General features: G+C 39.7%; 1 protein-coding gene across 2 annotated transcripts; it reads left to right on the top strand.

Moving 5' to 3' along the window:
- Window positions 1–187: 187 nt before the first annotated feature.
- On the top strand, window positions 188–13,066 carry si:ch211-13c6.2 (uncharacterized protein LOC100000125 homolog). Of its 2 annotated transcripts, XM_042011970.1 has the most exons (13): window positions 188–478; window positions 1,018–1,086; window positions 3,032–3,056; window positions 7,373–7,459; window positions 7,555–7,694; window positions 7,789–7,908; window positions 7,996–8,041; window positions 8,622–9,543; window positions 9,661–9,781; window positions 9,893–9,958; window positions 10,090–10,191; window positions 10,274–10,529; window positions 12,669–13,066. In XM_042011970.1, exons 1-13 carry the CDS (start codon window positions 425–427, stop codon window positions 12,872–12,874), a joined length of 2,214 nt encoding a protein of 737 aa, XP_041867904.1. In that variant the 5' UTR covers window positions 188–424; the 3' UTR covers window positions 12,875–13,066. The 2 variants fall into 2 exon arrangements, with proteins under 2 accessions (XP_041867904.1, XP_041867905.1); XM_042011971.1 differs by lacking the exon at window positions 3,032–3,056 and having other exon boundaries at window positions 430–478.
- The last annotated feature ends 317 nt before the right edge of the window (window positions 13,067–13,383 follow it).

Consider the following 13,383-nt stretch of genomic DNA (forward strand, 5'->3'; position numbering starts at 1 on the left):
GATAAGGGAATTGTGTTATCGCCAGGGGGCGTAGAAGAGCGACTGTAAACCTGTCCGTTGCTGTAGGTGTGCTCGTTTTTCTTACCATTACGGCGTTTTCAGTGAAGTGGTTGTTGGCAAAAATGACTCCGCTCACGCGAGGGTAACGTGTGACATGCACCAACATACCGGAAGTAGGCCATTTTTTTCAATGTATACGTTTTGAGTTTGTTGGTTGTGTAAACAGATGTAGGTGATATTGTTACAAATAACCACGAATGTGTTTTATTTAGGGTGATTGGGAAAACATTGCTAGCATCCTACTAGTTATTAATACTTTGCCATCGAATTAGCAGTTTTGTTCTCTTGCTGCTTAAGCAATTGCTAAGCTAATAGCTTTCTGGCGACAGAGAACGGGTGGTGCAAGGCGTCAAAGGGGTCAAAAATGGACAATATCGAAACACCATACGACGAGGAAGCTCAATTCATCGACTGCACGGTAAGCTAGTTAACGCTATCATGCGAATAAGATGTGCAAAGAAATCAATACAACGTGGTTTTAGTACAGCTGGCAAAGCACGCCACAGACGCCAGGCCATACCTGATGTAGCAGACCGTAAACAAACCCTTCTTCAACTTTAAATGTAGTTTGTGGCACTTGTTTGGTACAATTGTAATAGTATGCTTTTCGGTAATAGTTATGAAGATGGACTAGACTAGTTGAATGTAGCTTTGCATACTCAAAGCGCCACACTAGGTGGTTAAAATACAGCAAATCTTCATGAAGCTTTTACACTTGCATAACTATAAAATGGTATGTTTAACATTTTTGCTTTTATAGTTAACATGTATTAATTCTTGGGTGGAAATCTGGGCAGCGGATGGGGCAAATAGGCAAATGAAACATTTAACTAATAGTAAATGAAACATTTATGTGATTAATTAATAAACAAAAACAGAAAAGATTTTCCCTGTTGTGTTTGATCCTGATTAAGTCATTTGCCAATACTAATTGATTTATGTTTTTTTTAACCAAAGGTCTGTGAAAAATCCATCAGGGGTGATACCTTGTACAAGATACACCTGACCACACCAGGACATATAAAGGTACACAGCATGATTAGTTTGTGAAAAACTATACACTCTGAAAGTTGCACTGAATACGTAACTAGTTATTGCGGGACCTTTCTTCTACCTGCTTTTCTTATTTTAAGTTTTGTTTTTTTTCTCTCGCAGGTTTAAAATGTAAGTGTATGTTAATGGAAACTAAATATATTTCTTTCACTTATTCCAAGCTATTCTCAACATCCAGAGGATCTTTTTCTTCTTTTAACAGCCGTTTCATTTCTGATGGATTCCCTGCTACTCCATCCTGTGACCCTTCCTACTCCTACTGTGTTGGTCAAAAACGTGTTGTTTTTAACCACACGTACAACACAGTTTGCTGCTCTGAACCATCTGACTAACAACTGTTTGGTAATTATGAGGCACTTTCTCAAAATATTTGGCGGGCACTTGCATGAATCATCTAGGCTTCCACAAATCTGAAGAGTGGCGCTGCTCTGTGGATCAGACTGTGGGAGTAGGAGAAAAGGAAAATCAAATTTTTCAACAGGAAAGGCCTTCAGTGTTGTTCTTTGCTCTTCTTTCATAGAAGAAGTTATGCTTGAGCAGCATCCATCGGTGGATGTGTTTTGCTGTCTTCACCGAGTTGGTAGCAACCAACTATTCCTCGTAGGACACTGAGCTTTCTGTAACGATGTGTTTCGGTCACAAGCGCCCACTTTCAAGTCTGGTAAGGTGGATTCTTAAGATTTCAGGTGACTCAAGGAAATAAGGTTTGTCCAGGATAAATACTGGACAAAATCTTTCATCTCCTCAACCATGCCAACCAGAAATGAGCAATTGAAAAGTGTTCAATTACTATTTTGGCAACAAAACCAAAGATGGCAAACGAATGGCTCTCACTATCTTCCATTCCCTTTGAAGGGCTGGTTATTTGAAGAAGAACCGGGAGTTGCACCTGGGCCCACAGCCACAAGAACTTTCAGCCTTTGTATGTGTCACCGGCTCAACCGGACTTACAAAACATGGGAAATCTATGTGGCACTAGCAGTGGACCTGCCTCGTAACCTTTTTTCGGCCTTTGGCTAAGCTGGATGTTATCAATTACTTTCCTGCTTTCTTTGGGAACGGGACTGCAAGACAAACTCCTTTTCCTTCAGTCCAGTGGTCCTTTTCAACAGCTTTTTCAACTTGATGCTGTTGCACCTTTGTTATACCACGTCATTCTGTTTGTAACGTATGGAAGCACAATGGGGGGTCCAAGTTCATGTGCCTCATGAGATGGCAGCAGTGGTGTTTGTAGAGCTATAATGACGTGTGCTTAAGACTGTATCGGGGATGTGATAAAACACTGCTGTAAACACAGACACTGTTGCTCATCTTTTGATTACATGATGTCAGCATGTTGTCTGAAAGCTGAGCTGGTGCTGCGCTGCATCTTTTTGGTCAGTAACAGCAAAATAACAAGGATGCTTTTCTTGCAATCGTATTTCATGCCCTTTGTATGAAAATGAATGAAAACACAAACGTTAACCTTCTCACAACTCTGAAATGTGAGCGCCTACCAGGGTTTGCATGCTGTAAATGTCACATGGCATGCACAAGGCTCTGTGTGGACACCTCTGGTATCCAGCTCACTGTGACAGAGTGGACTTGTCCAGTTGATCAGCTGGATACCTCTTCCTGTAGATGCTGGTCTACAGTGCATGAATGGAAGAGGGTGCATTAAGAAGAACAAAGATGTCTGTTATGCTTGCTTTGTTTGAGTCAAGCGAGTGTAACTGAGCGATAAGAAGGCAGATGGGATCAAGTACCTTTACTGCACCTCAAGTGAGCTGCGGTTTTGGTTAACCATTTTGTCTAAAAAAGAAACATGTATGTTTCCATGATCTAATGTTTTCTCCGTTTGTAGCAGAGGTGGACAACAACATGGTTATTCAGCAGTAAATGACTTAATATTCTATTGCTCTTCTTTCGTTCCCGGCAGAGAGAGGATGTCCTTGTTGCTCAGGGTAAGTAGACCTTATTTTCATCTTTTCTTTAGGTTTTCCCCCCATGTATGCATTGGTCATGTATAGATTTACTTTCTATTTTTGCAAGTAAATTCATTTACTTGTGAGTTAACAGTCTGTCCTGCTTACAAAATCCAAACAAATTCAACTGAAAATATGTTCAGCTACTTCAAAGTCAGCTGTACAACAACAAGAAAGATGTCCAGATTATCTGGATGCCCCCCCCCCCCCCCCTTTTTTTTTTTTTTTTTTTCTTTTCTTTTTTTTTTAAAGATAATTTTGGCCTACCTGTGGCAAGCCCTGGACTCACCTATTTGAACACATCTCAGGAGACTGGGAGCATTGACAATGAGCCAGGCTTGAATTCTGGTACACTGTCTGGCTGTCTCTTGCACCAGACTTGGTGATAGCCATGACTGGTAAGGGCGCACATAAAAAAAAAGTCTCTACTTTTGAAGTTTTCCTGGTGTGGTGTGAACCCACATTGAGGACGAAGCAAAAGCTTGCTACTCATGAAAAGTTGGGGAAATTTCAGGGTGGACCAGGTTTCATGAAGACAGAAAAGAAAATCACCATGGATGAAGAGAGAGGCTCACTTGACATCACAAGTCTCTTTTTATATTGACAACACCAGAAAAGTCAGGATTTGGAAATGAACTCCTTTCACATGCTTTTTCATGCATGCCGGGACTGACGTGCCTTCGCTCGGCGCGATTTGTGAAAGGGCAGAGGGAGACAGAGGTGGTGGGAGTTGACCCACCTCTGATATGCCTCTGAGCTGGCAAGGTAGGTAGTAAAAGAGGCGGAACAATGTGTGCTTTCGTGCATCAAGTCCGCCTCGTGGCATGAGGGTGTTGCGCGATATACACGACTAACATGCCGCGGGAATTAAAAGCGTGAAGTGTCAGCACTGAATCATACGTGCTGTCATGCAACACGGATATTTGAACATTTTGGTGGTCGTCATGTGTAACATTATTCAACATATTGAGCTGGTATGAGGGGTATATCAAATGCCCTTTTTATAAATCATTCTGCACATTCTGCCCGAGTTATGCCGCCTCTGATTCTGCAAAACTAACGGTTTGTGTATGGACACATTGGCACAGGATGGACCTGCCTTTTTTTGGTTCATTTGTGAATAAGCAAAAGCAGCTTAAAGAGGGGCTTGTCGCTGCTCCCATATGGCAGAACTGACCCGTGAAAGTAGCTAGTTGTCGTGGGAGTTGAAGGTAAGTGTTTTTGGAGTGGATAACTAGAACATTATCTATACAGTTGCCTTGAAACAGAGACAACATTGAATGTGCACCAAACTTACCTTGTTTGATGACAGTCCCATCCTCAGTATATCTATACATCAGTATTTGGTCATTCCCACAGCCCTGTCCCCTGCTACGAGGAAATGCCTTTTAGTCTACTGATCGTAAGCTTTATCATATTAAGTCCAGTGGCTTCCTATAAACTCAGTCATCTGGAATGAAGCACAAAGTCTCTTTTTCTCCATAGAACATCGTCCTCAATCACCAATATTTCTTACCACTGATAGCATTCCCAGCCTTACAACAACTGCATGAGGATCAACTCACCGTTACAGTACCCTTTTGGGTACAATAAGATGGCTTCATGTTGCAAGTACACCTTGATTTAAAAATGGTTAAAAAAAAAAAAAACCAAACACATGGTGTCTTCACGCCTAATTTAAAAGCTGTGACTCATGTCCCTGATGGATGTTGTGTGGCATCTCCTACAGAAGAAGGAATACGTATATCCATTGATAGACGTCCCAGATAAACCCAAGCCCAAAATTGGCAGCGATTGTGGCCTGCTGCATTGAGAGGGCTGTTGCCATCGTTTCAACACATGCACTGATTTTGATGTTCATTTTGGGATTCATGGATTTGGTTGAAGAGACCATCAAGAGAAGACGACGACTGTCAGGATAGTAAATGTTACATCATGGGAAAACTGTCATCAGTCAGGACAGATTTGTTTTCATTGAACTGACAAGCTCTTTCCTCCAAAGCTGAAAAGAAACTACTGCATTAGTGCAAAGCTGGCCTTTGCACTTCTAGGATCCTATTGCACGTATCAGTCACAACAACCAGTGATGTTTTTGATCACCAGGCAGCATCTTTTGCCATCAACAACTAGTCTCTCCTCATCTGTTCAGCATACACAAGAGACAGGAGCAGCAGGAGGGGAGAAGAGGGAGCTGTCACGGGAGCTGAGAAGAAAAACTCAAATGTGACACAACATAAGCAAGTTGGGCTGAATGTGAGGTGGAAAATCTGTTTTTCAGGAGCGAGATTGGAAATGGGATTTTGGCACAAGCTTCATGTAGGAGTGCCCCACTGCTGTGTGGGTTGAAAATAGGAAATAACAGTGATGGCGGAAGTAATACAAGCCGTTCTGCAGTGGTGTGTTTTGGCCCCCAGGGCACAGGTAGACTCCAGGGGTGTTTTGGATAACTATACATTGCAGTGAACAATACATGCTGCATACCTCTGCATCAAATACGCTTGATGTTTATACAAGTCTGAGGTGAACTCAGAACAGAAAAGGAAACTCTGTGAACTTTGCAAGTCTTGAAGAAACGACTACAGAAACAGCCTGTGCCTGCTTTCTCGTCTGCACCATGGCTGGACATGTTCCAGTTTCTTGATGGAGCTTTGTTTAAACTGAAAAAATGATATTTGCTTGTTCATTGTTTATGCAAACATATGTTTAGTTTGTATCCATGAGCATGTTTTTATTTATTAGTCTATAGATTGTGTTTGATGGTTTTATAATTACATCATGTCAAAGACAAGACCATAATGTCTCACAATGTCTTTTAACATTTTATTTCAACAATTAAGAGTTACTTCAGAATACATTCACTGGATGTCCAATTTTAATTGCTGGAGGCCACACAGGAAAAAAATATGTATGCTAACTAATTTAAGATTCTCGATATTTGTATGGAAACTGAAAACTTCAGCCTTTCAGCAGCAGTCCAGTTTTGGCTAAATGGTTCTTTTTATACAAACCCTTTGATTTTCATTGTTATGAAGTCATCCACTAATGGCCTTTTTCCCACTAGTACCCACTTAGCCCTACCTTAATTCAGTTTCTATTGTGTCTATTACAATAGAGAGCAATTGAGGACATGTTTAGTGTGGGCGGAAGGGGTGTAGAATTTAACCATTTTTGATAACATGTCACAGTATCGTGTTTCTTGATTTTCTGGAAAATGGAATAGAAAAATAAATAGGAAAAAAAAAAGTTCAATAAAGTTGAAAATAACATAATTGCTTACATGTTTATAATGTTTGTCAATAACAGGACATTAAGATTGATTTTTGAAATAATTATAGAGTTCATGATTATCTGACTGCTTGTATTCATTGATGAAGAAAGTTGCAAAGTGCAGTAATAAAGGAAACTGAGGATGCAACACATAGTGATGCACTGAAGTCGTTGAATCAAATCGAATCGTTGACAAGATAATCGTAATTGAATCGTGAGACCAGTGAAGATGCACAGTTCTACTGAGTAGGGTTGTTTTAGCATGACGGCTAGTTAGTATCGTGAAGTCATTTGTTTATGGCACACACAGAACAACAACTCTGCCAATTGCTGGAAAACCTTCACATTTCAAGTTGCGCCATCCAGCTTGTTCAGGCTTTTTTCGTCAGCCAACAAGCACATAAAGGTCTTTATCTCAGTGTTGGGCCATGGTGATTGTTTTGGAAACGTCATCTCTGCTGGCACTGCTGCCAATGTTGTTCTCCACAGTTGCAAATTTTGGGTTTTAAAGATGGCGGAGTCGAGAGTCACTCTCATGACTTATCCCATGACATAAAATTCTGGCCAATTGTGACCTCCTTTCTCGACACGTCACGATTTTCGGCCTGGCTCGGCACCTTCAGAACCCTGACACAGTAGATGCTAAGAATGTATCTACTCACCCAGGAAAAATCCTGATGGGAACACCTACAAATCGAGAGGGGTGGTGTTGAGCAGGGCTGAGTGGGTACTAGTGGGAAAAGGAAGATATAAGAGATGGTTCAAAGTGCTTATTGTTAGGATTAACTGACTAAAGTTTCAACACTTCCCTGACAAATGTCATCAAACCAGCAGTATGTTTGGTCAAGACTGCTGGGATCTGGAAAACAGGTAAACACTAAAGATGACTAAGGATATTCAATAAAATTGTCTCAAATTAACTAATAAAAGAGAGCCTTTCACTTGTATTTGTACTATGCTTTGATATTGATGGGCTATGCATTTAGTGAGTGTTTCTCTTACCTAACTACCAGCATTTGATTTTTCAGGGCTGGCTGTCAGACGACACACTGTACCCATATTTAAGGACATTTGCCAATATGTGGACTACCTGAAGCTTGCTGAGCCCATCATTGGTGAATATATTGAAATGATTTTTACACTCATTGTATACTCATCAAAACTCTTTTTCTTGTTTCCCAAACAAATCTTTTTTTCTGCTGTTTATTAGGTTTGGACTTTTTGGATGAAATACCTAATCCTGAGCCACAAACGGGGCCCAACTACATATGCAAATTATGTAATCAGACTTCAGCCTTAGCAAATATGGTCTGCCACATAATTGGACGCAAACATAGGCTGAAATACATAGTAAGCATATCTTTTTTAAAAAAAGGAAAGCAAAACATGGTTGGCTCTCTGTTTTGTTTTTCATTTAGAATGTAAAACCCTTGTGTTTGTGTAGGAAGAAAACAGGAGAGACTTGGTGACCTGGGATGGCCTAACCGTTAGAAACCAAGGAGGGAAGGTTATGAGAGCCAAAGCAGAGATAATAGAAAGACAGGATGGACGAGGAACTCCAAAAGTAGGATAACTTCAAATGAACAATATTATCAGATCTTTGAAATTATCCTTTTGACAGTAGCTTGTTGTTTTACTATTTTTATTTCAGGCAATGGTGAGAAGGGGACCCGAGGGGAAGTTAAACATCTCAAGAGGTACGTACAATGCTGTATGCAAATTATGTCAGGCTTACTGGTGTCCTTACCCATACAGATACATTTCCTAATATACTGTACAGGGAGAATGTAGGTAAAGTTATGCATTATCATGTTATGGCGCGTCCATAAAGAAATTCAAACTAATCTACTTTGGTAAACAACAATCAACAGTCAGAGCTTCAGTAGCACTTTTTAGAATGGCAGTTAGAGCAAATAAGGCTTGGTATCATCACTGATACACTGATTCACAATGTATCACCTCTATATGGATTTAGCAAGTTTCAAGTTTATTGTCAGTTTGTCACATGTCAGTACATACAGAACAGCCATTTTAATTTTCTGTAAGGTCACAAACATACAAGTTAACAGTGGAAAAATACACATTTTAGTCAGTTTTTCTCAGATATGAAAGAGAAGAACAAAGTCAAATGGGGACAAAATACATACAAATATTCAAAAGAATCTTAATCTACTGAAGTTGGGCAGTTGCACTTCAGCACTTGTGATATTGTATTTAATTATCTCATTTTAACATTAGAAATAAAATTACATCCAAATGTTTTGCTCTTATTTTTAGTTTCCCGAAGGCAGAAGCAAAAGAGAGATCAAAGCATCTCACAGAGACCCATTCAAGATGTACCACCACTTTTTCCAGAACTCAAGGACTACAACAGAAGGAAGGCTGCTGCAGGGTTCTCGAACATGCCTGCCTTATATCCTGATGAACCTAACATGAATAGGAACAGAGACTCATTCAGCCATGATCGAGTTCAAGAGGAACAGCAAAGAACAGATTACAGGGAAGGTCTGAAGTATAGAGAAGACTATATGAACCCTGATTATCATAGTTCATATGAAAATGAATATGTTGACGATCCACAAAGTGGGGTACTTGAGCCACGTGATGTTCCCAGTTATGATTATAGAAAGCAGATGCCTCATCACCAGGCTCAGGATTTGGACTATTACCCAGAAGAGGCTTCTTCTTATAAAAGACCCTACCCAGAAAGAGATGCTCTAGAGGAATTCTATGCCGAGGAAGTTCGGCGTGGGCAACTTCGTTCTCATGAATATCAGCCCTCCCAGAAGATGTACCTCGAAGGTGATAAACAACCATGGTCCCTGGAGAGAGAATCTAATAGACATGATAGTGCAAACAGAGCACACGGGCTGGGGTCAATGGAACCAGAGGCTAAGAGGAGAAACATATCCACTCCTCTGGAGAGTGACCGATCACATGGCAATTTCTTTGATGTTGTCAAAGATTACCATCATGAAAGGAGCAAGCCATATGAAGAGGAGACATTTGGTTTGCCTGGGCCTAGCAGAGCTGGATCCTCTATCTCTCAGAGACGCAGTGAAGTTTCTAGTACTATTTCCAATATCCCAGAGCCATTCCAGCGTTTCCTAAAAGGGGGTCCAAATAATGAGGGGAGCAGTAAAAGAAAAAGCCGCTTTTCAGATGCCAGTCCAGAAGAACTGGAAATGACTAAGGAGATGTGAGTGTAAAGAATATAAATCAGTCTTTCAGAAAACAGATTCTGTTCATTCATTTTGTATTTTATTTGTTTGTGTTTTTGTGACTGAATGTTGACCTTGTGTGATTTTCAAAAAAGCTTCAGAGATGAATATGGACCTTCATACCCAGTGACTGGTGGGGGTCCTAGACAAGCTGGTGCACCATTGAGACCAGAAATCAATGTAACACAGTACTCAGACCCCTACGGTGAATTGCAGGTAGCTAATTGTAACAGCTGGCAGCCAGTATGTTAAACTTTGAGCTAATCAGCGACATTTCTGTAAGTGTTGGGTTATAGTGATGTTTTTTTTTTTTGTTTGTTTTAACAGAGTCAACATCAGCCTGAAGATTTCCATAGAGGAAGCTCAGAATCACAGGGTGTCTTTGACATGCTGGTAAAGTCCTGAAGTGTTTGCAACATTCATCTCAGTCAGTGTGTCTGAGATGTGCATGTGTTGTAATATGGACTCATTCACTAAAATAGATCTTAATTTTTTTCCCTCTCTCTCTCCTCATATTCTACTAGAGAAATGTTGAAATTGAGAATGCAGAAGAAGCAGAGTTCCTGAAGAGCAAACTTTTCAGCCTTCTGAAAGAATTCAAGACCAAAAAATTGGAGAAAACTGGGGTATGTTTCATTCAGCACATATTCTACCAGAGCATTATAAATACTGGATGGCTTAACCACACATGTGTTTATGTTGTTTTAGCTTGATAGTCAGAGTCGAGCAGGAATCTCCAAAAACTATGGTGACTTAAAGCTGGACTCACAACTGCCTCGACAGCACCGGTATGAGAGAAGCCTAAGAGAAGATTCTGACCATAGGCGACCACAGGCCCTCGATTTTGGCAGTGGTCACAGACAAGGCCAGAAACGGAATGAGCATATATTTGGGGAACAGTACAAAGAATACCACCATCCGACCTATGGGGAACCCAGCCATTCAAACAGAAGCCATTATGAAGGTAAACTGTGTTTGCATGACTTGTTGCAGACCTGACACTTCTGGGTTAATTTACACATTTTTACCTCAAGAAGGATCAGGGACTTTAGGAAAACACTGGTGCAGTTTGTTCACCTCGAAAGGGACCGCATGACATGCAGATCTAGAGGAATACAAAGTATTTGAACATATAAGTGTGTCTTCACTTACGATCAGTAAATGTAATAGTTGTAGCGAAAGTCTCCTTCATGTTCCAGCCAGAAAAGCTTTCATTTCTTCCACACCAAAGCGTTGACAAGCCCACACTTTTGTCTTCCAACATAGTTATTTTCTCTTTGGCAAAATGTTCTTCCAGCTGGCAGCTTGTATAACTGGATCTTTACTCTGCAGAAAGATCCCCTTTGTTGCATTTCTTTAATGTAGTATCCAACATTCCTCTGTACACCCCCAGTTCACGACCCCAGCAATAGATACAAGTTCACCCACAAATTTATTAGATAAACTTCATCCACTTTGGCGTTCCCTTCTCTATGCTTTACTGACCCTGAGTGGCCTGATTTATTCCTCCCTGTTCTCCACATATTCTCTAGACAAAGGATGAGGTCTTTTCTGAATCGCAGCATGTCAACAAACTCTGTTTAACACTTTTCACTGAGCTGTCACTGCCCTTGCCTTTGAGACTTTAGAGTTTTCACTATAGATGTGAGGTTCATTAATGGGATTTATGTAAGATATAGTTTGTGGTGAAGGGTCACATGTGTCTCTTGAAGAGTAATTTCAGGTGTAGTTTTTCACACAGCTATGGTTATGCTTCACTAAGTTTAACACAACTTGTCCTAATGCTAAACACTAGATGAACACTACATAGCTTATCTAAACATTGTCTTTCCCTGGCTGAACCATACGATAAGTCCACCCTGAGCAGAGTAAATCCTAACCAACCTCTTATGCATCTTACAGGCTGAGACTTAAGGTAAAGGCTTCAGAAAATGGGGAGGAAAAAGTCACATCTACAGTTATTAAAAATAAAACAAAAACCAAAGCGACAAAACAACAAACATGCTGAAGTTGAGTGACTACTCTATAACACATGCCCTAACGAAGGTAACAAAGGTGCTTTATAGATGGACGGAGATGTCAAGCATGGAGTCAGACTGGATCTACTCCACTATACTAACCAGTTATATCCCAGAAAAAGAGTCACAAATCATGTAGTTTTAGTGTCTGGCAGGACATCTTTACTCATATTTTATGGATTTAGAGTGATATACAGGACAAAACAGAACAGATACTTGTAAAGAGTTTATATCCGACAAGTTATTCTAAACATGATGCCCCCTCTCAAGGCAGTGTTTTATTCCCTATTTTCCTCTTTATTTGCAGTGGCTCAGGAAAGAAACTTTTGTAGGAAATAGCTTTTGTTTCCCACCTAACTGGTACCAATGCTTAGGATTTTATCAGGAGAAAAATCATCGTAGGACTGAGCTAAATATCTCTAGACCAGGGATCACCAAATCCAGACCAAGAAGCTGTGCCGAGGGAGCAGGAAGTAATCAAAGGCACCCAAAGACTGTTAGTCACAGTCATTAACAAACCATGCAGTGAAGATGGAGAAGGACTCTCTTGTAGTTGGCACAATGTTACCACCACCAAACACAAACCAAACATCCCTGTTAGGAAAGAAAAAATAATTTCCCATCAGTAGTGTCAGTGTCATTGAGAGCTACTCTAATCAAGCAGGACCCTACTTGCTATAATAATAATAATAATAATAAAGAGCTTTCAAAGTGCTGTACATGGCAGTTAAAAAGACATAAACCAAGACTAAAACAGATTCAGATACATATGACAAAGTGAACAAGTGGGTCTTTAGCTTTGTACTAAATAGCTCTACAGGACGTACCTGCTTATGTTCATGTAATTCTTTAGTTTGATACTGCAAAGTCCCACTGGCCTGACAAACACGTTTGGAAGGTATTTTATTCCTGCTAAGATCATCAGCTCAAACTATTTAAACTAGGCAGTGTACCTTTACTTTTGTAAAACAGTTTCAGTACGTTTAATTCTTGTTTGATAAGCATGTTTAAATGTTCAATGTTTATTGTTGAGCCTTGTCAAAGGAATATTTCTATTTAGTGACTAACAATCTTGCCCTCTTTAGATGAGCCGCCATGCTTTCCTGAACTGTTTGAAGATCCCATGTGCCCTCGTGTCTATCAGCCTGCTGCTGAGGAGTTTTATGAACCTCGCTCCTCTGCACCTTCCCTTCACATGGAGCAAATGGGCAGGATACAGAGAGATCCCCGCTACTCTAACAATCTTGACAAAATCACCTCTGCCCTGTTGGAACTTGTGGCAAGAAAATGATCATTTTTAGAATGTTTGTTTGAAAAGAAAAATTCTTTGATAATTTCATCAATCTTTAACAGACTATTTGCAGTTAAATTTCTAACTTTATTGTCATTTTTTTTATTAATATTTTTTTTTATTTTGATTTAGAACTTTAAGTAATGTTGAAGTCTGTTTTTTTTTGTTAAAAAATAAAACATTTGTCTGCTGCAGCTGCCATTTTTCTTGAAATTACTGCATATAATTAATTTATTATTATTATTATTATTAATTGTGAAGCCTATTTACTAATGGCCTTTTATGAATATTTAATTTACATTGTCTTTATATTTACATTTTATTGTTAACAGATCTGGCACCAGTATTGTGACACTAATAGTGCAAGACATAAATAACATGATAAATAATTAGAGATAATAAAATAAAATTTAAAAAATATTGCTTTCATCAATTCTCCAGAAACAATTAAGACTTAAGTAGTAAATGAATTGACAGTGTTAGCATCTGAAATACCGGAGTAAGCGTTC

The sequence above is a fragment of the Melanotaenia boesemani genome, chromosome 17 (genome assembly GCF_017639745.1).
Source record: "Melanotaenia boesemani isolate fMelBoe1 chromosome 17, fMelBoe1.pri, whole genome shotgun sequence".
NCBI classification, from domain to species: Eukaryota; Metazoa; Chordata; class Actinopteri; order Atheriniformes; family Melanotaeniidae; genus Melanotaenia; species Melanotaenia boesemani.